General features: G+C 40.4%; 1 protein-coding gene across 6 annotated transcripts; it reads left to right on the top strand.

The window, feature by feature from the left end:
- The first annotated feature begins 66 nt into the window (after positions 1-66).
- dipk1b (divergent protein kinase domain 1B) lies at positions 67-20,013 on the top strand. Of its 6 annotated transcripts, none has more exons than XM_026296957.1 (10): positions 67-459; positions 1,588-1,643; positions 2,003-2,118; positions 3,675-4,846; positions 4,925-5,195; positions 12,827-12,984; positions 16,796-16,930; positions 18,169-18,276; positions 18,528-18,704; positions 18,832-20,013. In XM_026296957.1, exons 7-10 carry the CDS (start codon positions 16,874-16,876, stop codon positions 19,642-19,644), a joined length of 1,155 nt encoding a protein of 384 aa, XP_026152742.1. In that variant the 5' UTR covers positions 67-459; positions 1,588-1,643; positions 2,003-2,118; positions 3,675-4,846; positions 4,925-5,195; positions 12,827-12,984; positions 16,796-16,873; the 3' UTR covers positions 19,645-20,013. The 6 variants fall into 6 exon arrangements, with proteins under 6 accessions (XP_026152742.1, XP_026152741.1, XP_026152739.1 ...); XM_026296956.1 differs by lacking the exon at positions 67-459 and adding an exon at positions 588-726; XM_026296954.1 differs by lacking the exon at positions 67-459 and adding an exon at positions 588-726 and having other exon boundaries at positions 1,588-2,118; positions 3,675-3,780; positions 4,762-4,846.
- The last annotated feature ends 430 nt before the right edge of the window (positions 20,014-20,443 follow it).

Raw genomic sequence — 20,443 nt, 5'->3', positions numbered from 1 at the left:
TCCCAAACCGGAATTCCTGTGAGTGTTTGCCGCTGATAAAACCCTTCTCCTGCACAAACACTCTCCATCCTGCTCAAACCGCTTCGCGAATCTGATTTTGAAGCATTTTTCTGTTCCCATTGTGGTGCAGGCATCTTGAAGAGAGGCAAGAAATGCCTTCAGCCTTGTGCAGCTCGGGGCCTCCTGCTGCCTTTGCAGTCCAGAACCTTAAATCATAGGAAGGCTGCTTTTATTTACTAACCCTAACACCTACAGGCCTTAATAAAACATCAGTCGCTGGTGTTTGAAATGCTATTTCTGATGGCACAGTCATGTTTACAGTGGCTCAGGTCACTGATCAAATCTGTCAAATTGCAGCTTGTTAAAGCCAAACAGTTGCATGATAAGGAAGAAGTTTCTTTTTCCTCCTCACGCTTGTGTGATTCTCTGGTAGGTCCGTGCAGCTCATAGGGAGGAGTGGTGAGTCTGTCACACAACTGTTTTAAAACATACACACTCATTGACACTAAGACAGCTGTGTGACTTCAGGTTAAGTTTTAAAATATGTGTTTGTTGTTTGGACAGGTTTTGTTTCATGTTGTAATGTGGGTAGAACAACTCTTCACAAAGGTGACCAGCCATTTTATTACATTTTAAATCTAAGAACCCAAAGTTACTATGAGGTCTGTTCTGGAGTCGTCCTGGATCATTCAAACAGAACTGAACAGCTGCTGAATGAATTTTGAGGTTAGACTGTTTTTTCAACTGTTGTTTCCAAGGTCACAAATGAACAAGTTTAAACAAATAAACCTCAAATTTAAAATTTATTTCCCGCACTAAAAGCCCTTGGCCCTGTGAAGACTTTGCAGCATAGGAGCATTTTATTGATTCAGTAGTAAAATAACCAAATATCCAGCACACTTTAGTTATGTTTCAGCCCTCAGACCAAAACACTGTATTACACTTTAAGTATTTTTTTTAATTCTTCCAGTCAAGAGTTTATGATCCAAGTAACTGTCTGTAACACTTTCTGGACTGCAGCACCATAGTAGTTCAGTTGTACTAATTAATTTTAATTGTCAAATGACCTCTTTTGAGACTAGTCTTCACATTTCCCAGTTTTGTTAGAGCTTGGAGTTTGTTTGGATGGGGTCATGCCACGTAGGTTCAGATGGAGTGTCAACTCTGAGCCTGAACAGCTTCCAGTAAACGTAGCTGACAACATGTAGTAAAGACAAGAAGGCTGTGCCTCCTCTGACTAGAAGCTGAGCTTGACTGAGATTAGTCTGACAACCACATTGTTGTCTTAGCTGTTATTGTAAGTATGTACAGTATGATCACTTCCTCATAAGGCTAAATGTGCACACAGGTATGAGCACACACTAAAAAAGGCTTTTTTTCTGATACGTGTGTGTTTATGGTTGGGTGGCTGAACATCAGTGGACATAAACCAGGATATGGACTGTTTAGTCGTATTTAGTATGCTCCAGTTTGTTTCTTTTTGTTATGCAATGATACTCCTGAAGAGTAGTTAGTGTGTTCATTTAAGGCACTGACCACATTAATGATGTGACCCTCCCTTCTTACAAAAAACTATTTTCTCCTCAGTAACAAAGAGCCTACGTGCTGAGGCACCATGGGAACGCTTCACTTTGGGGTCGCAGGTGAGCACAAACCAACACACACCTTCAAGGCTGATCGCTCAGAGGGGAAGTATTAGAATATAGGATGCAAAGTCAGTGTGGGCTTGTTTGTGAATGTGTGTGTTATCTTGTGTATGAGAGACCGAAGTGGGAGGGTTGCTCTTTTTAAGGAACTCTTTTCATTCTTTGAAATCAAGACTTGGCTGACACAGGCAAAGAAAGCTCTGCAGTCAGTGCTCCAGATTTGTCCCAGAGAAGATGCGGGAGGGGAAAAAATTGAAATGTAGCAGCACTTCCTCTTTGAGAGGAAACAGGAAAAGGCTGGGGTCTGAGATTGTGGAGCCTGCTCTCTTGGAACAATAAAAATCTCACTTTGACAGGAAACGGATCTGCGTCAAAGAGGGCCTGACAGATTTTGGTAAAGGCCAGTAGCACTGACCCTGGACCGGTCCATGAACAAGAGGGCAGCTGTGCCCAACAATAATAATAAAAAAAGGTAAAAATATTAACTTGATCCAATAGTTTTTAACATAGATTTCTAGTCAGTAGCTATAGCAATAAATATGTGTGCAAGGGCTGCAGAAAGGCACAGAAAAGGAGTAATGTCTGAACCTTAGAAACTGCAGTGCAGCTTTATTACTCGAGGAATGATTGCTTGCAGAAATAACAGTCATTCCTGAAAAGAATGGACGAGGTAGGGGACACAGTACAGACTAAATATCGTTTCTGGAAATTACATACGATCACAAGCTTCTCCCTTTATATGTTTTCTTATTGTCTGCCTAGTTCGTGTGCAGGTTGGAGTGATGTTTGTGGCCATTTTGTAGCATGTTTTGCATGAATTCAGCTGCAATCTGTGAGTATCTGTGTGTAATAAATCTGCCTCAAATGGTGTTACAGTCTACATCATACAACTCCCTCAAAACTCTGTTTACCAAAAGCAATGGGAAGCAGTGCTAACATCCACAAGGTGGGCTTAATCCACTTTCCAAATAGAATACAAACAGCATGATGGCTCCCAAGTGTTGACTGATGTTAACATTTAAACTGCCAGTGTTTGGGCTTTTTAAAAAAAATGAAAACCATATTGTGTCACAGAATCACTGAAGGACAGACCTAAGTGTGTCACAGACGTTGACAGCATGTCTCCTAGCAACATCGGCTTTAAGATGCCACCCGGTTGTTGACATGGGAAAAACCCACCCAGCAGTGTGTAGAAGATTGTACTTTGTTTTAGTACTTTGTACTAAGTTTTTATTTTTTTTGAAAAATAGAAATATGTGCACAGATGCTGCTGTATCATTACAGAACAAAAGGTAATTTCAGTTCACTTTTTCTCTTCAAAGTTTTCCATTTCCCTGTCAAATGGAGGAAAATCAGTAGTAGAATGGTTTACATAACTGCAGCTTGTAGAGATTTGATACTTGAATATGGTAATTACATGCATTTATATCTGAAGGGAAGCCAGACTTAAAGTTGTGTGATAGCTTTTGTGGTTTTCTGTTGAGTAGGTAGAGATATTGACTCTTACTGCAGTTGTGTAACAACATTTCTGCATTTCCTACATTTTAACTGCTGTGTTAGTTTGTCACAGTAAATGTTGAAATGGCAAACTACCATTATACCAGATTTGATCAACTTTGCTGATTCACCTGGGAACAAAATGAGGTCTAGCATGTGTCTCTGCTACTCTGTAGGATTTCCATGCTGAGCAGCCAAACAGGACATCCTGTTGTCCAAGGTCTGCCACCATATGATCTCTCCCCTGTCACCCTCAGCTTTAGACAAAGCCAAGGCATGCACTTACCCAACGTCCACCTGGAAATGAAAAGACTTTGTGCTGGTGGTCCCAGTGGTTCCTGTGCTTTACTGCCAGACATCGTTTCAAAATACATAATTAAAAACTGATGCTGGACCATTTTTAGTGACCCAACCAAACTAAAAAACACCCTTGACTAATTTTGTCCTGTGTGCATATTTAAGTACAATGTGTACAATATTTTTGTAGTATGTGCAAGTAATATCCCTATTAATGACCTCTGCTTTATACAGTGTTTCCATCCTGCTGCCAGCTCTCCTTGTCAGTCTGTCATCAACAGAGCGGCGAGATTAGGGAGTCTGTACACATTCCACCGAACTTCGTGTCTCAGAAACACATGTGGGTCTGATTGGTTTAATTACCATAGTAATCAAAATCTCCTGCTCTGAGGCTAATGTTTGGAGCAAGTGTCGTGTTGACTGTGGGTTAGTGTCTCACAAGATTTGTTCTATGAGGCTGTGAACGTGTGGACACACTCATTGCACTGCCACAACAATGCTAGAATATTTTCTTTAGCCTGTTCCAGAATGATTTAAAGTTCTGTCCTGCTTGGATATTTATTGCCTAGATGCCAAGATATTACAGTGTGTAGTGCTACACGAAGAGAAACATAATATATCTTGGCTATGAAATTCACCATAGCCCTGCCAACTTTCATGATGGCTTCTCAGCAGCAGTATTTGGTTTTCTACTGTTTTGTGTATTGTTTCCATGAGATATCCTTAGATTTTGTCTGTGGAATGTTTTGCAACTTTTGCAGAAATAGACTTAACAGGGAAGTGATATTGGCATGAGAATATTACTTGTTTCAAAAATTGTTTAAAAGACACAAAACATGTTAGATTTTATACATAAATAACATTAACCATTAATCATCTCATGTTTAATATGCTTGTGCTGATAAAGATTTTTTTAATTTGAGAATTTAACCTTCTGGTGGTGTCATTAAGATGTATCATCTTGGAAACGTGAATGTTGAGGTGATGTTGCACTTAGTACATGTGCAAATATTTCACTGCTGTTGATGAGGGTAGATGGTAATGTCAGTGGATCAATAAATTGTTGTATTTTATCCTCTTGGGAACATCAATGGCACAAAATGCCATGTCAATCCATGTGATATTAAGGTCAGTTTGTTAACGTATTTATGATGATAATGATAACGTTGATGTTTAATGTTTACTATGTTCACCATTTTAATTTAGCTTTTTAACATGGCATCATTTTCCAGCTATCATTAAACATAACATACTGTTGAGGCTGATGGGATTTCAATTTTGCAGGGCCCATAACATGACTTCTGAAATACACTACCCACAGGTCCCTACATGACCCTCTTTACATGGAGTCATCTTATCGTCTTCTGCCCTCGCATCATCTCTTCATTCTCAACAACATGTTCCTGGTAAGCTGACCTGTAAATCCTGTTATTCAAGTTCTGCTTTAATTTAAAGGCTCAACATAAGTGACTGTATTCTTCTAGGAAATGGAAAAGCTCAACCAGTCAATTTTATAGATTGTTGGAGCTTTAACTGTCCAAAGTATCTCTGATGACAACCACAAGTATGATGTCCACACTGCTGAAGAGCTGGGTACTACATCAAAAAGGGACTGTGTGACACCATGGTGGAACAGAGAGCAGGTTTCTGGTCGGACAAGCAGCCATCTGTTTCACAGCTGTCTTCAGGGAGCGAGACAGTATCAGTCCATTAAGACCAAGACCACCCAACATATCAGCAGCGTCCTACCATGAGGTAAGACTCAAGTTCTTGCTGGCTCTTAAACTGTCTTGTTTACCGGCATGCTCAGATGATTATATTTGGGTTAACAGGGCCCGTTTTCACCTGCAAGTACTAATGTGATCAATTATCCAACTATCCATCCATCAATCATCAATTGTTTCTTGCTTATCCTGGAACATCCAGGGTCATGTGTGATTATTTATTATTAATACAGAAATCAGTTCTGACAGGTCTAAACCATGAATCAGTTACCAAAGTTGTTGATTATTTGATTAATCAGCCAGCTTAATGATTGTCTGTAATGATTCATTCTTTTTATACTTGATCTACCTCATATGCAAATACACAGTCAGAGTTCAAAGTCATAGAGCTCAGTTAAAAGACACATCCATAAAGAAACAAAATGACTGAAAAAAAAACACCCAGAGACACAAAACAGCTACAAAGAATCAAAAATGATCATAAACATAGAAAAAGACATAAAGACACAGAAAGATGTGCATTTTTATGTTTGCGATTATTTTGTGTTTGTGTAACTTTCATATTTTAAATATTAATACTTCAAATGCAACACACATTCATATAGTTTTTGAGTGTTATTTCAGAAAAGGAGCCATTTTCCCTGATTCAGCTTACACCAGACAGCAAATCTTTCCCAGTTTCCTCTCAGATGCCCAGGTAGTGACAGAGAAGTGAAAACATTTACTGGCACTTCCACAAGTGTAAGAAAGTGACCTGCTGTCAGAGGGGGAGCTGCATGACTGCTTGTGTTGATGAGAGATTTGTGAGACTCCAGCTCCGTGTGTGCATCGTACCCCACCCTGCTCTTTCTGTCAGGGTATAACTTGATTCTCACTGATGTGGTGAATTGATTTTTAGTGCTGAATGTGAAATAGAACAGCTTGTGTGGAGAGTGCAGTCTGGTAGTGCAGCTCTATAATGAAGTGCAGTACTGTTTGAATTTTAGTATGTAGGAAAGCCATCAGTGGAGAACAGAGAGGGGAATACCAGCCCAATGCAATGTTACTTTCTCCTGAAGTCTAACAATAGGTTCATTAAAAAGGTATCTAGCTCACTAACTAAGCACAGATGGCCAATGGTAAATTAGATGGAGAGTCTGGGGGAGATTTATGCCAAACCACAGCTAAACCTCAGGAACCCTATGCACCAGTCTCAATATTACAGCTATTGGATCTCCTGTCTTTCTCTCTCTGGTTAACATAAGAGCCAATGCTCCACTGTCCTTGACATCCACTTAGTATAAATGAGATTATTCACTGTAGATATGGAGAGCAAATCAAAACTGACAGTTTATTCCACATTTCTGTCAATGTGCCTGTTAAACTGAGGGTTAACACACAGGGGGCATCAAGTCATTACCTCCACAGACGGGAAACGCTGAAAAACAATACCTGTAGTTTGTGCTTCTCCTCTGACAGTGTCAGTTATAATAATGAGAGAGCATGGGAATAAAAATCATGACCTCTCGACCTTTAACAAGCAAAGAAATGCACAGCAACAAAATGCTTCAGTAAGCAAGCATGACAACTGGAGCTCTCTCAGGGGCTACAGATACACACAAAGGCTTCAGTGCTGTAAATGATTATTTAAAATAATAATACAATTACTTTTTATTGAACTTCTCAAACCTAAAACATGTACAGTCTGTGATAAGGGATTGCAAGTACAATGCTGAGAATTTGTTCCTGCCACATTTGAGAAATGCGGATTTGGAAAAAGGCTGTACTCAACTTGAAATCGCTCTGCCGCTGACTGTAGTTTCCTAGACAGTCATTAGTGGGAGTGAGAACTTTTCTGGGGAAACTCCATGGATTTCCAGATGTCTGTGTAGAGAACTGGGCATCACTGTGATATCCCCAGAGACACAGAACCATTTACAAAAACCATGTAGACACTGGTGAACATAGCATGACTGACAGCCTGCCTTCACCACCACACACAATGGAAATGTTTGGTATTTGGAGCTGTAGAAAGATATTTGCTGAGCCTAAATATCTTTACTTTAATCAGAACAAGGTTAAATATGTGACTCGAGCAAGTTACATACAACGTTTATAGTAGTTTATTACACTGTACAAACATATGGATGTCTGTAAGTACACGTAAACACATAAATACCCTTTACACAGTCTTCTGTTTAATGTCAGTGTGCTGGTGCTGCAGCATTATGGTATGTCTCTGGACCCTGGTCTCTGACACACAAAGGACAGGCCTGTCACAGGATGTGAAGAGGGTGTGGTGCTTAAGCTTTCTCATTCTCCCATAGACTCTGGGACACATACCGAATATACGACACTCACAATGTGAAGAAACCAGTTGCATGTACCTGGGTTATTTCACTCTGATTACAGAAAATGTAAATAAAATGCCACAGAGATAGTAAACATCCAGCTATTCTCTGCTATAGCCTCTCCACATTCATTCACAAACACAAAAATACTTAGTCCTCTCCCATCTCAATGCACCCCTATGCAGAGGTTAATGAACTTGTTTTGAATTCCTTCACCTCTTGACAGGAACTACATTCCAAGCCTTGAAAATAGCAGCTAAAACAAAGAGAGGAAGTGATGTGAGAGCACTTCCTAGCAGCTCCCTTCTGAATTTATCTCACTACTGCAGACTTGCTCACCCATGTCTCCCGCTTGACCCCCCCCAGTCAAACGCTAAGCAAAACGGGCAAGTTTGATGCTCCTGCCCTTAGTCCATGCAGATTCAGTTAACCCAACCATCTAGCATCTACCATCTATTGTTGCCCTTTTTTGAACTGTATAGTCTAAGCCTTCACTCTCACAAGCCTGTTTGTGATTACCCACCCTGTTTGGCAAAACATTCATTCACATTCATTCTCCGCAATCCCTTGACATGAATCAGTTGGTGGTGAGAAGTGGAGGATACATCTGTAACATGTGTCAGGGTGTATTTTGTGCTTGATTCAATGCAAACCTGCTGTGACCTGTGACCTCTGATTCATATGGCGTTCTGCTGCTGGGACTGTGCTGGGCAATGGCAGTAAGCCGAAGGAGGTGTCTCACAAAGTCTGTACTTTTCACTTAACTGTTTATTTTTGTCACGATTAATTTTGAATGTGACCAATGTTTGTGCAAACTAATTTTTTAGTAAAATATACAAAACCTGCCTGTTCCCATAATAGGATTTATCAGTTTTTAATTTCAGCCACTCTTCAGCTACAGTTGGTGGACTGTAGTAATGTATTTGCTACAGACTGAATGGCATGGAAATCACTTAGCAAAGCTATAGCATGTGGCTTTTAATTTTGATGTAATTGTTCTGTAGGCGACATTAGAAGGGGAATAAAGGGTGGGAGACAGGAAGCGTCATTTAGTTACTAGCTCAATCTCCAGAAGCAGATCTTCCGGTCGACGGGTGCTTCCCTGTGTTAACACTACAATAATATATGAGTCACAACACAGGCTGATAGATGAGGAGATGAACAGGAGGGAAGGGTGGATTGAGACCATGCTGTGCAGCAGTGGAATTAGAAATCTATGATGTACAAGAACAAATAGTAAGAGAGGATGGTCTATTTGGGCAGTAACGCTGCCCGGTGGTCTGTGGCTGTTCTACTAACAGTGAAAAGGTGTAAAATAGATACTTTCTGTTGTGATATCGACAGGGAGAAACTGTTGGTCATGTAGTGCAACGGCCTCAGAGAGCAACAGAGAGACGATATGTAGAACAATATTTCACAGCATGATGTACATGGATATGCTGGTCAACCCTGCTGCCAGTTTATTTTTGAAACTAACTCAAGAAAAATAAATTTAGTTCCTTCTTGAACACAGTGGATCTAGACTGGGTTGCTTTCAAGGACACAGAACAATTCTGATGGCTGGGTTTCCAGTTGCAGATATTCATGTTTCAGTCTCTCCACCTCTTAATCATCTGGTTGGGTCTTTGTCATTGGCACCATTTGTACCATTTCCCAGCATGTAATGTATACACTGAAAAACACATTTCTCAACAGCAAAAGTCTCAGTGAAAAACAACGAAGTGCTGACATCTCAAACAGGGAAAAACCCCTCAGTTCAATCAGCCGTGCACACCTGCTTAAGAGTTTAGGTTTCCCTTTCAGAAACTATATAAATGTATATTGTGTTTTGCGACCTGGGGTATGATTTAAAGGTCATTTATGTGGGAGACAGTGATCCCCAGAACAACTTCACCTCCTACTCTTGGCCAAAGGAGCACAGCAACGTTCCCCCTTTTAACAAGTCTCTGCAGTCCCATTCGTCTTCCCAGAGAGCCTGTCAGTCTGTGCTCAGGGATTTATCAGGTTGAAAAATGAGCCAGGCGTCACATGAAAAGGCACCAGCAGAGGCTACTGGACACAGAGAGGCCCAGAGCTGCTGCTCAGCTGTCGGCAAACTCTGTTTCCACTGAGCTAAACTCATACTTGTCCACACTATTGCATAAAAATCAGTTTCTGTTGCTTTCCATCCTAGCAAGTGACTGCCCATAGAGATCAAATAATGAGATAATAATAATTATCTGACTGGGATGCTTTCTAACTATCTTGTGTTCTGAAAATTATATTTAATCATTTTATTGGAAGGAAATGCAATTGCTGCCTCAATCATATTCCCTGAAAATCAGTCAGTATGAAATTGTAACAGAATTACAAAGATGTGTTAGGAGCACATGTGGAGTTTAATTGACTATTGAAACACCAACGTGATCACATAGAAATGAAAAAATAAAAAAACTCACATTGCCAATTGTAATTAAAAAAGTCACTACATTTGATCAATTTTAAAACCTAATTTTTGATACGTATAAAGAATTTTTAATGTTGTGTGGCAGTGGGGAGAATGGTGAGTTAAAACTGGAGCTCAAACACCCACACACACTTGCAGAGATGGTGTCTTTCCACTGAGCACCAGCCTCACTGGCAGCTCTTATCACTGTCTCGGTCCGTCAGCTGTCTGCACCATGTTTCACCAGTTCAAACAGCACCCTGAGTTTGTAACTCTCCGTAACAACATTTATTATCTCGGTGTGTGAGTGTGTGTTTGTGAAAAAGAGGGTGATGGGGGTCAAAGAGCAAAGCAGGGAGAGTAAATGAAAAGGATTCCCTGAGATATAAAGGTTGCAGATGACTTTAGTGACCTCTCGCTCTCCATCTTCATCAGAAAACTTTGCTCTTATCTCGCAGCTGAGCCTTTGGTAACATCTACTGAATACCTCAGTGTCATCTGACAACCTTTAGTGGGGGAGCAATGTAGATTCATTAGGTAGATCTTCCCAATTTATTGTTTGACCACTAACATTTTAGTAAAGGGCTACAAGGCACATGGCTCAAAATCCTTTTAAAAACTGCTAAGTAGCATTTACAACCATTGCTTGTTGACATATGTGGCAGACATGAGCATTAATTTGGAGTTATGTTTCAGGGCACCTTCTTTGGGTTCTGTTGTAGTCTCCAGTATCTGGTTCTTTAGCTGCAATGCTCTGCTGTGTTCACCAGCTGGTTTCTAGATTTGCCTGGCTGCCTTTTGATGCTTGGCATGTGTAGTGTACAGTGGGTTTTTAAAGCTTATTCTCTGAAAACAGCTGTCTGCTCTATCTGGAAACGACACCGATTAGAGGTGTGAGAGAGAACCAAAGCAGTAGAGCTGTCTGATGCAAAGCCAAAACAATGACCTGAAAGACACTACAAAGCTCTTCAGAACTGAGGGGAGTCTCACATAATTCTGTTTGAGTTTGTACACTTGTTGATTTCATCCATTGTCAGTAAAAACTGTTGATTAGAGCAGCTTTAAGTAAAGAGCCTTAACTTATTTTTTGCATCAGTGCATCACTGGTATGCTCAAACAAACAGAAATGTCTCTTCATGGCTTAGAAATAATGTTTATTCATCGTTCTTTGGTTCACTTGCTAGTAGTCAGTCTCTGGTGTGTTCTGTCAGTAACTGTTAAAGGACAGCCGGTCGAGCAGGTGTGTGTTAAACAAGCCCTGTGTTTATTTTTCTTTTCTCTTATCCCCACCTGCTGTTTCTTCCTCCTTTAATTTGTTTGGGCTTTCCTCATTTCATCCTTCACTTCTCAGACTGCGGCAGGTTGTTCCCAAGCCCCTCTCACAGCAGGGATTCACAGATGGTAGCTAAATTCAGCAGTTCATAGTTGTCACTACTGCCTCTGATCCAGCTGCACATCAGCCTTGGTTCTGTATGATCACATTTAAAGTAGTGCTCATAAGAATATACTTTCTGATCACCTGTTTTGGTTAAACTTCAGGTTTGAATGCTGCCTGTTTCTTTCCATGACTATTGTAACAGGACAGTTGTCTTTCAACCTAAGTTGCTTCAAGACACCTGAGTCGTTGACCCCAATCCAGAGTGTGTTTATTTAGCTTTTAGTTCAGAAGGACACTTACTCACATACACACCCCCAAGCAAACAAGCTGGAAGTGCCAGTTACCTTTAAGGTTACCACAGGTGTGTTTATCTGGTCCTGTCCTTTCACTGTTTCTATTCTTGACAAACAGTATTTTTGTCTCATTTGTCTCTGTGAGACACTTAGCAGTCTTAGTTTGGTTTGTAAGGTTTAGTCATGCAGCTGTATGACTCCTCACAGTCTTTGGTCAGATATTAAGCCTTCACTTATATCTTACCAATAAAACCATAAACTAGCTATTATCCACATTATACACATAGTTTTTTTTTTCATTGTGGTTATTTGTCATGTTTTCTGGCATTTTGAAAACAATGAAACTACCTCAACTGATTAATTCACAACCTGAGAATTCATTTCTTCCACAAACACAACATCATATCCCAGAATTATTGCACTGATAACACGAAATGTGTTTATATTTTGTGAAATAAGGCTTATGCATAAATATAATATCCCTTAAATCAACCGAAACCTTTTCTGCTTAATTCTTTTTCAATCCTACTTCAATGTCGTGTGAATTTCTCTTCATAGATTACAAATATGTGGGTGAGTGTATTTTAATACTTGAACCTTATAGCTCTCTCTGAGGGTTTTACAACTGTCAGCCAAGCTTGTGGGTCCTTTTCGTCAGCTTCTTAGATCCCTGCAGCTTTCTTGGCTCATCGTACTTTTCAATGAAGGACTCAAATGTCTTTTGCCAATTGTTCTTTGTTGTTCTTAGCCAAGTTGAATATTTTTGCCAATCTGACAGGTCCACACTGAATATTATGTTGTTTTGATTGTAAGGTTATTCAAAATAAGCCTAAGGCCAAGAGAAATTAGAATTTTTATATTGTTTTAAACTAGGAAAGTATAAAAAATCTAAATAGATAATAAAAAATCCAAAAATTCATGAAAACATTCTAGCTTTCTGTTTTTCAGAAGAAAAAAAACTAACCCCTTACTTCAGTGCCATTTTGGGGCTTTCCCTGCCTGAACTGAATTTAATAATGCCATAATCAAATTATAATCGTCACTGTTTGTATTGGGAATGATTAGCTGATTTTTATTGATTACAGTCAAAGCTCTAGAAGCTAAAACTCTAAAGCTAAACCTAATTCGCTTCTTAAAACTCATTTCTATCAAATGTTTAGTGTAATTGCCATATATGCTTGATATCATACTATCTTTGAGTCCTTTTTAATGTTTGTTTTACTGGTTTGGTTTCAGTATCATTCAGATCCAGCTTAAATCCCTCTACACTGGGCCCTGCCAGGATCTCTATCACCCATCTTCCTTGTTCTGGGAGGCTGGCTGCCGGGAACGCTCACCACCTGAGGGAGGAAGACTGAGGGGGATGTTGGATATGAAATCACTTCCTGCTCAAGGTCTGAATATAGGCATGATGGGGTACAGAGGGGATGTTTACATAGTGGACTACAGGGGCTCCTGACACAATAGGGACAAACTCAGAGCATGTTTGTTGGATGACGATAAGCACTGCGCTGTAGAAATGCATTCTCTCTATCTCTCAGTCCCCAAGTGGAGCTCCAGTTTGCCTTTTGTTGTTCTGTATTGTCCTGTTGCATGCTGGGATATCTGTGTTCCTACTCTGTTTGGGAACTTTCAGCTTTCTGCTGGGTGCCACAGGAAACCTTTTTGTGGGGCCTTTGTCATCATGCCACAACTGTGCTGGAAGAAAAACTCAAGCACAACAGGTTATCATGTCTCTTCAGACGCTTGTAGCTTGACATATGTTTGGCAGCCAGCAGAAAACACAGCTCACTCCTGCAAGCAGACAGTTATTTGGACTCGCATAGACTTGAACATGATGTTTTTGAATTACTTTGCAGAACAGGGCAGTGGTACAGATATGTGAGCAGGTGTTGCAGGTTATCCGTGTCAAATGGACTCTTCCTTCCTCTCTGAACTGTGTCTTGGCCGTTTTGATGGTCTCGTTCACTATGCTGGGCCACAGCTCTTCTTTGCTATCCACACTGACTGAGTGTGATAGCAAAACAGGACAGAACACAAACACAGGAACAGTTGGTTTGAAAAATCTGAGCTTTCCCAAAGCTTTGGGTGATTTGTCAAGTTTTAGATGGGTGCCTAGAACGGTGCCTATTCTGTAGTGAGGATCCACTAGTAAACTTAACAGCCCTTCTGTGTCCTCCATTGATTTTAAATAACGGACAATGGTGTAATGATCCTTATTGACAATAGCTGATTAAACTCTATAGTATCTTCACTTACCTTGACTTCACGCAAAATAATTAAACCTAAATTAACTGACCATGGCCACTTGGAGGTAGTGCTGCATGCTATGAGAACAACATTATGTTCTGTCACAATTTCACATTTTGTCCCTACTAAGGGCAGAAGAAGAAAACTATGCAAGAGCACACACACTTTCAAGATTATTACACTGCTTCACTAGGTGGCTGTGCAGTCTTACCCATAAGGTCCATGGAAGACCTCTTCCACAAACTCCAGTGGTTCAGACTGGAGCTTAAGGCCTCTGGGATCAGAGCTTGCCTGTAATGAGGCACTTCCAACGCCGTAAAGGGAGCTGTGTGCACATGTTGTGTCACATACAAGTCACCACAGAAGCCCAGCAGCTTGGGGGTGTGCTCCTTCTCCTGCAGCGCCACCATCAGGAGGAACTCAATGATCTGGACACGTGCCCAGGTAGAATTTACCATCCTGGTTGACTTCAGCCAGAATAATGATTCTGTCCACCAGGGGTAGCCTGCAAGTAGGTAATATAAAAAATACTGAAAACTTTATATGCACTTTTCATTAAAGGCTACAAACACTCACTTTGAACGCCTCTATCTATGATGAAAAAAGACATTTTCTTGGCACAATAATGTGCAAACTGGAGCAATAACAACTTAAGCAATGGTTTTACAAATCCCCTTTTGCAGTGTGTATTGTGTGCACAGTTATAATCAGAGTGTCTGAATTGAATATACAGTATGATCACAGGTAATGTATATAACCAGTTTAACTGCTGAGGAAAAAGGACCTGATGAAACAGTGCAGTGTGGCTTTAAATTCATCCAGAGGTTCCCTGACTGTTGTGTAAAGTAAGCTCATCTCTGGTGTCTCATACTGTCATTACAGTATAAACACACAGTGACTCTGCAGGCTGCCTTTTCTCCAGCAGCGCCACAGGTGGGCAGTGTTGCACAGCACTTGTACGGATTTTTGCAGCTTTTTTGCAGCTCCACAATGAAGCAGCCGGTTGGCCTTTGGAGACTGTGTTGGGTCCACGCCCATGTACAAAATAGCACTGGACTGTCTGCAGACTGGTGCCTTGTCCACTTCACCACTGTGCCACATATGGCTAGTGAAGCAGCTGTATGATAGCATCTGTTCTGTCCCCCTGGCACACATAGGCCTACTAATACGATGTAACTTGACCCATAAGGAAATTGGGTTTGGACTTTGCACTGTAGTACTATGTTTTCAAGTGATATTCATCTGTGCCTCAGTTCTATCAAGTTGGCATTTTGTTCTAATTGTTCTAGAACTGTTCTAATAGTATTTATTTTTATATTGATATAGGTCATATCAATAGCAAGATATTTGGATGTTTTCACTATGTTTATCACAGTGTTACTGTGGTTAATTTTGTAGCTGCTATTATAGCATCTCAACACTTGAAACAACTACCTACTTGCCTTAATGTGTAAAAATGTTTTCTGTTATTTATGTATTTCATTTAAGGAAAATTAGAATATGCTTTTTACATGCAATTGTATTTTTTCATCATAGAATTATTCCTTTCATGGGCGCTGATATAACAATCATTTGACAAATCACATCCATGATAACTGGGGTGAATGTGAAGGGAAGCATGTGGGACTGACCAAGGAGTTGTCATCGCAGAGAAGAACCGGAAGCGCACAGAAGAGATTTATGTCGGCAGAGTCAAAACATCTCTCAGCCGAGACTCCGCATCTTTGCCTTTAAAGCAGCGCCGGTAAACAGAGGTTGTGTGCACATCGGCAGGTCCACTGGCTATTTATGTGCAACAATCACGCCTGGTTTTATCTCATGGACAATGTTGACAGCGCCTTTACTTTAGTCGGATTTGCTGGTGATCGCAGTTTTCATTCTGCTCCGCATGGTAGATTTGATTTGGCCCATATGGAGCTGACATCGCAAATTGCTCAATTTCAAGGACGCGGTTTTTTTCCTCGGGCGAAATATTTGTGTTGAAATTTCCAATTACGAAACCATAGTCGTTCCGTGTTGTGTCAGCCCTGTGCAGTGTATACAAGACGACGCTCGGGAGATATGGCTTACACTGCGCTTTATTATCAGAAGCGGGGTTTGGTTGTTTGCGACGCATGGCGTAGGTTAGCTGTAAGGATGTGATCAGACAGGGCTCCCTGCTGGTTTCTCGCCCCGCTGCCTCCCCACAGAGTCGCTCATGATGCCCAGGGCTTTGCGGAGACTGGTCCATTTGGTGCTGTTCTGCCCACTGTCCAAAGGCCTGCAGGTGCGTATGTACAGCATGATGTCAGTCCGCCTTTGTTCCGATGAAAAGGTCCACACGGTAGATCATATGCATGCATGCGCAAAATATGCGTCGATGACATCTCACATCCTGCAAAGATCCAACACAAAATCTATTAAAACCGAGAGAATCAGCCTAGTTCATTTATTTTGTTGTGTAGGCCTCAGCTGTCGAAAACAACTCCGTGAATTCATGCGAGTGTTATTAAAATAGTCTTTTACAATATTTATATTTTATCCAACCTTGCTGTTTTGAAACTCAATTTCTATGTAATATCCTACTTTTTGGTCAGACTACATTTGTCAGCTGAATTATTCTGCACACACAGCAAACATTTTTAATCATGTTTGCTAAAAGCTTATGTTTAAAAAACATGGTCCAGAGGAGTAGTTCCTTATTCTGTCTTCAAGATTTCCACTTACTGAATTGGTAAATGCATAGGTAATAATCTTCCACTAAAATACTGTATGATCTGAAAGTCCATGACTAAGATGCAGGACTTTTCATGGTAACATTTGAACTGTGGTACCTATTTACTTCCACCATTGCCTGTTACTTACTCTTACCTGTTACACTGTATGTCTAGTTTAATAGTCAGATCTCATTTCTCCTCGGCTTACTGTGTTTTCTATCCTCCCCTCTGTTCATCCCATTTCTTCTCTTGTCTGAAGAGTCGTCTCCCAGCCATCAAAGTGAAGTACCTTCTCCTGGCATGGCTGGGCATCCTCATCGCCAGCTGGGTCATCTACATGCAGTATGCCTCTTATTCTGAACTCTGCCGAGGGCATGTCTGTCATATGGTCATTGTAAGTACAGTCTCACATTACTAAGAGCCAGAAATATAGGTTACTGCATCACATCATCTGCTTTGCAACCACCTTTGGCAGTGTTCACGGTTTATGTTGCAGCATGAAATGATTGTTAGGAAATGTATTTACTTTTAACTCTGGTGTAATTAAATCTTAAGATCCACAGGCACAAGTAAACATACTTGTGTGCAGAGTTCAAAAATGCTACATCATACCTCTAAAGGGTAAAAGGTTAACGCTGTTTTGTGTTTTGGTGACTATAGTAATAAATAGTTTGGCCTTGAATTGGAGCAGAGGAGAGAAACCGTGTGGGTGTGTGTCAGTATGAATCCTGCAACACTGCTGGTTTTGGTGTGAAGAATTACCCATGTTTTTGTCTGCTCAGATGTAAACTGGCCTTAGTGTGAGATGGAGCCTTGCTGCTTTGTGACTTGAAGTGGCAAAGAAGCACATGCAGATTGGATGGTAATAAGTAGGCAACTCCTTGCTGCTTTGAAGTTTATATACAGTAGTGCACGAATGTCCTGAGGAAGAACATGGAGCAGTGGGATCGTGGGAACGCACTGCCATAAACTACAGTGTTTGTTTTTTTGCATGACCTGACAAAATATGAGCTATGCAGATGCTCGAATGCAGGTTTTATTACCTTCAGGCGGAGCCATTTCCGTCCAATACCAGTGTTTGTGCTGATCTAAGATAACAGGTTTCATATTTACTTACCAACATGACAGTGGTATCAGTCTCCTCATCTAACTCTCCACAAGAAAGAGAATACATGTTTTCGCCCATGTTCAGATTGCATTTTAAACATATTCAGCTCTTGAAATGCAATTACATTCTAGGTGGTGGTAGGATGATTATTCTTTAATCTGAATCAAATGCCCTGAACAGGAAGTTTATGATTCAGTCACACTAGTTGTAAATTGTAAAAGCTAATTGAAGACAGACATTTTTAATTTGGTTCATATATTTGACATTAGAGCTCTTTTATACTGTATTTAAGTAACATATAGATCCGTTTTTAAATTACATGTTGCGACTTAGGAAAAAAAGTCTGTGCTATGTCATATTCTAGATATTTACAGTTTCAAATGTCATTTTTTTGTTTATTTTTTGCACTAATTTTACGTTCACCTCTGTGGTCAGTTTTTTTTACTTCAGATTTATCCTTTTGGCAACTTAGAGGATCATGTTTCCTCTGTTTAATGTGCTACATTTTCCGTTTCCTTTTGCAGTGTGATCACTATAGACGGGGTATAATATCAGGCTCGTCCTGCAAAGCATTGTGTGATCAGAGAACACTGACTCTACAACACTGCATGTCCACCTCCTCCACACATCAGGTAAAATGAGCACATGCTGTGCACCAGAGATATTTGTGGCTCCCCAGTTTATAAATTAATCTGGAATATTAGATAATATAACAACAAATGTAGTGATACATAACCATGTTTGTGTCTGATACCATTGTAAATGTAAACCAGTGTAATCTAAAATGACTTAAACAATCCTGGACCATTAACCTTTATTGTATCACATATATACAAGCATGCAGACATATTCTCACACTATTTTCACATTTTTATACTTGTAGGTGTACAGTGGGCTGTGGAAGGAAAGACCTGTTGTGATCAAGTGTGGTATTGAAGATCCAGTGAAGACTGATGGGGCTCCAGACTCTGTACTGCGACAGGAGATGAGCTTATTTGACAAACCCACTCGTGGAACCTCTATGGATGAATTTAAAGAGATGCTGCACAATTTCCTTAAGGTCCTTTTTATTCTGTAATTATTATATATATATATATATATATATATATATATATTTTTTTTTTTTTTTTTTTTTTTTTTACCTTTATCACATATTAAAAGAAATTATGCCAACTTTCTACTTGCAGGCTAAACTTGGTGAACAGCCTTCTTTGAGTACCTTGGTGGACAGGGTCATTACTCTGGCTGATGTCAACAAGGATGGCAAAGTGTCTCTAGCAGAGGCCAAGTCTATCTGGGCGCTTCTCCAGATCAATGAGTTCCTCCTGATGGTGGCGCTGCAGGAGAAGGAGCACACCCCCAAGCTGCTGGGCTTCTGTGGAGACTTGTATGTGACAGAACGTGTGGGCCACAGCTCCCTCTACAGACTAGAGGTGCCTCATTACCTCCAGGCTTTGATCCCAGAGGCCTTGAGCTCCAGCCTGAATCACTGGCTTGCACCAGCCTGGCCCCGAAGGGCTCGCATCACCATCGGCCTCCTGGAGTTTGTGGAAGAGGTCTTCCATGGATCCTATGGGAGTTTCCTAATATGTGATGCCAGTCCTCATCATGTGGGCTACAATTCAAAATATGACTGCAAGATGGCCAACCTGCGCAATGTTGCATCTGAGGCAGTTGTAAGGGGATTTTTGAGGGGACGACGATGTGAGACTAACGCAGACTGTACTTATGGCAGGGACTGTACAGCCACCTGTGATCGACTAGTGAAACAGTGTAATACTGAGGTTGTACAGCCCAATCTTGCAAAAGTGTGTGTGCTGTTGCAGGATTTTCTGCTTTTTGGAGCACCTTCAGACCTCCGTGGTGATCTGGAAAAGCAGCTGCGCACCTGTGTGACTCTCAGTGGTCTAGCAAGCCAGATGGAGGTTCACCACTCACTAGTCCTTAACAACCTGAAGACATTGCTGTGGAAGAAAATTTCTAACACTCAGTACTCTTGAAAACAGGTTGAAATGATCCAGCCTGTACCTCTACAGAATGAGTGAATTATTATATGAACATGTAGAATTCTTGCTTAGTTTTGCCAAATATTGTAGAGGTGGTAATTAATGTATCTTCACTCTACACTGACTGTGAACAAAAAAAAAAAAAAAGCAACTGTGAATTAATGACAGCAGATATAACAGGCTTATTCTCGTAAAACCTCAAATGAGAACCATTTTACTTTTCGTTTCTAGTGTGTTACTTTGAGAAGCACATCTATCTGTTTAGACATGATATTCTCAGGGCACAGCCTATAACTTCATTTGTACATTTCTGTAAGTAAATAATTTGTTTTTAAAATAAAACAACCCACGTACTAGACAATGTTGGCTTTCATAGAATGCTCTTGTCTGTTCATAGTATAGACAGAATGTCAAATTGTGAGATAGTGTGTTTTTGTAAGTATTAGTGGGATCTGATAGATTTGCATCCAAGGCACAGAGATACATCAAATGATATATACACAATATCACGGGAGTGTCCCTCCAGGTACTACTAATCTGATGTATTCAAATTAAACAGAGAAGCTGAAGTTGCACGGAACAAATCAGACATGTTCCAAAAGACCTACAGACAGACACATTCCAGCTTCTTAGATTTTGAAGCGTGATTCTTTCATTTTAGGTATTTCTAAAACAGCATTTTGTCGTCTAAAACACGTCTGGTTTTAAGTTGGCTTTAAGGTTAAAATAACAAATTTCACTGCAGTGGGTTTGATATTATTGGGTTTGAAATATTTCCAGCTGACTGTCAAAG

The sequence above is a fragment of the Mastacembelus armatus genome, chromosome 12, assembly GCF_900324485.2.
Source record: "Mastacembelus armatus chromosome 12, fMasArm1.2, whole genome shotgun sequence".
NCBI classification, from domain to species: domain Eukaryota; kingdom Metazoa; phylum Chordata; class Actinopteri; order Synbranchiformes; family Mastacembelidae; genus Mastacembelus; species Mastacembelus armatus.
This window is presented reverse-complemented; position numbering and strand designations above follow the sequence as displayed.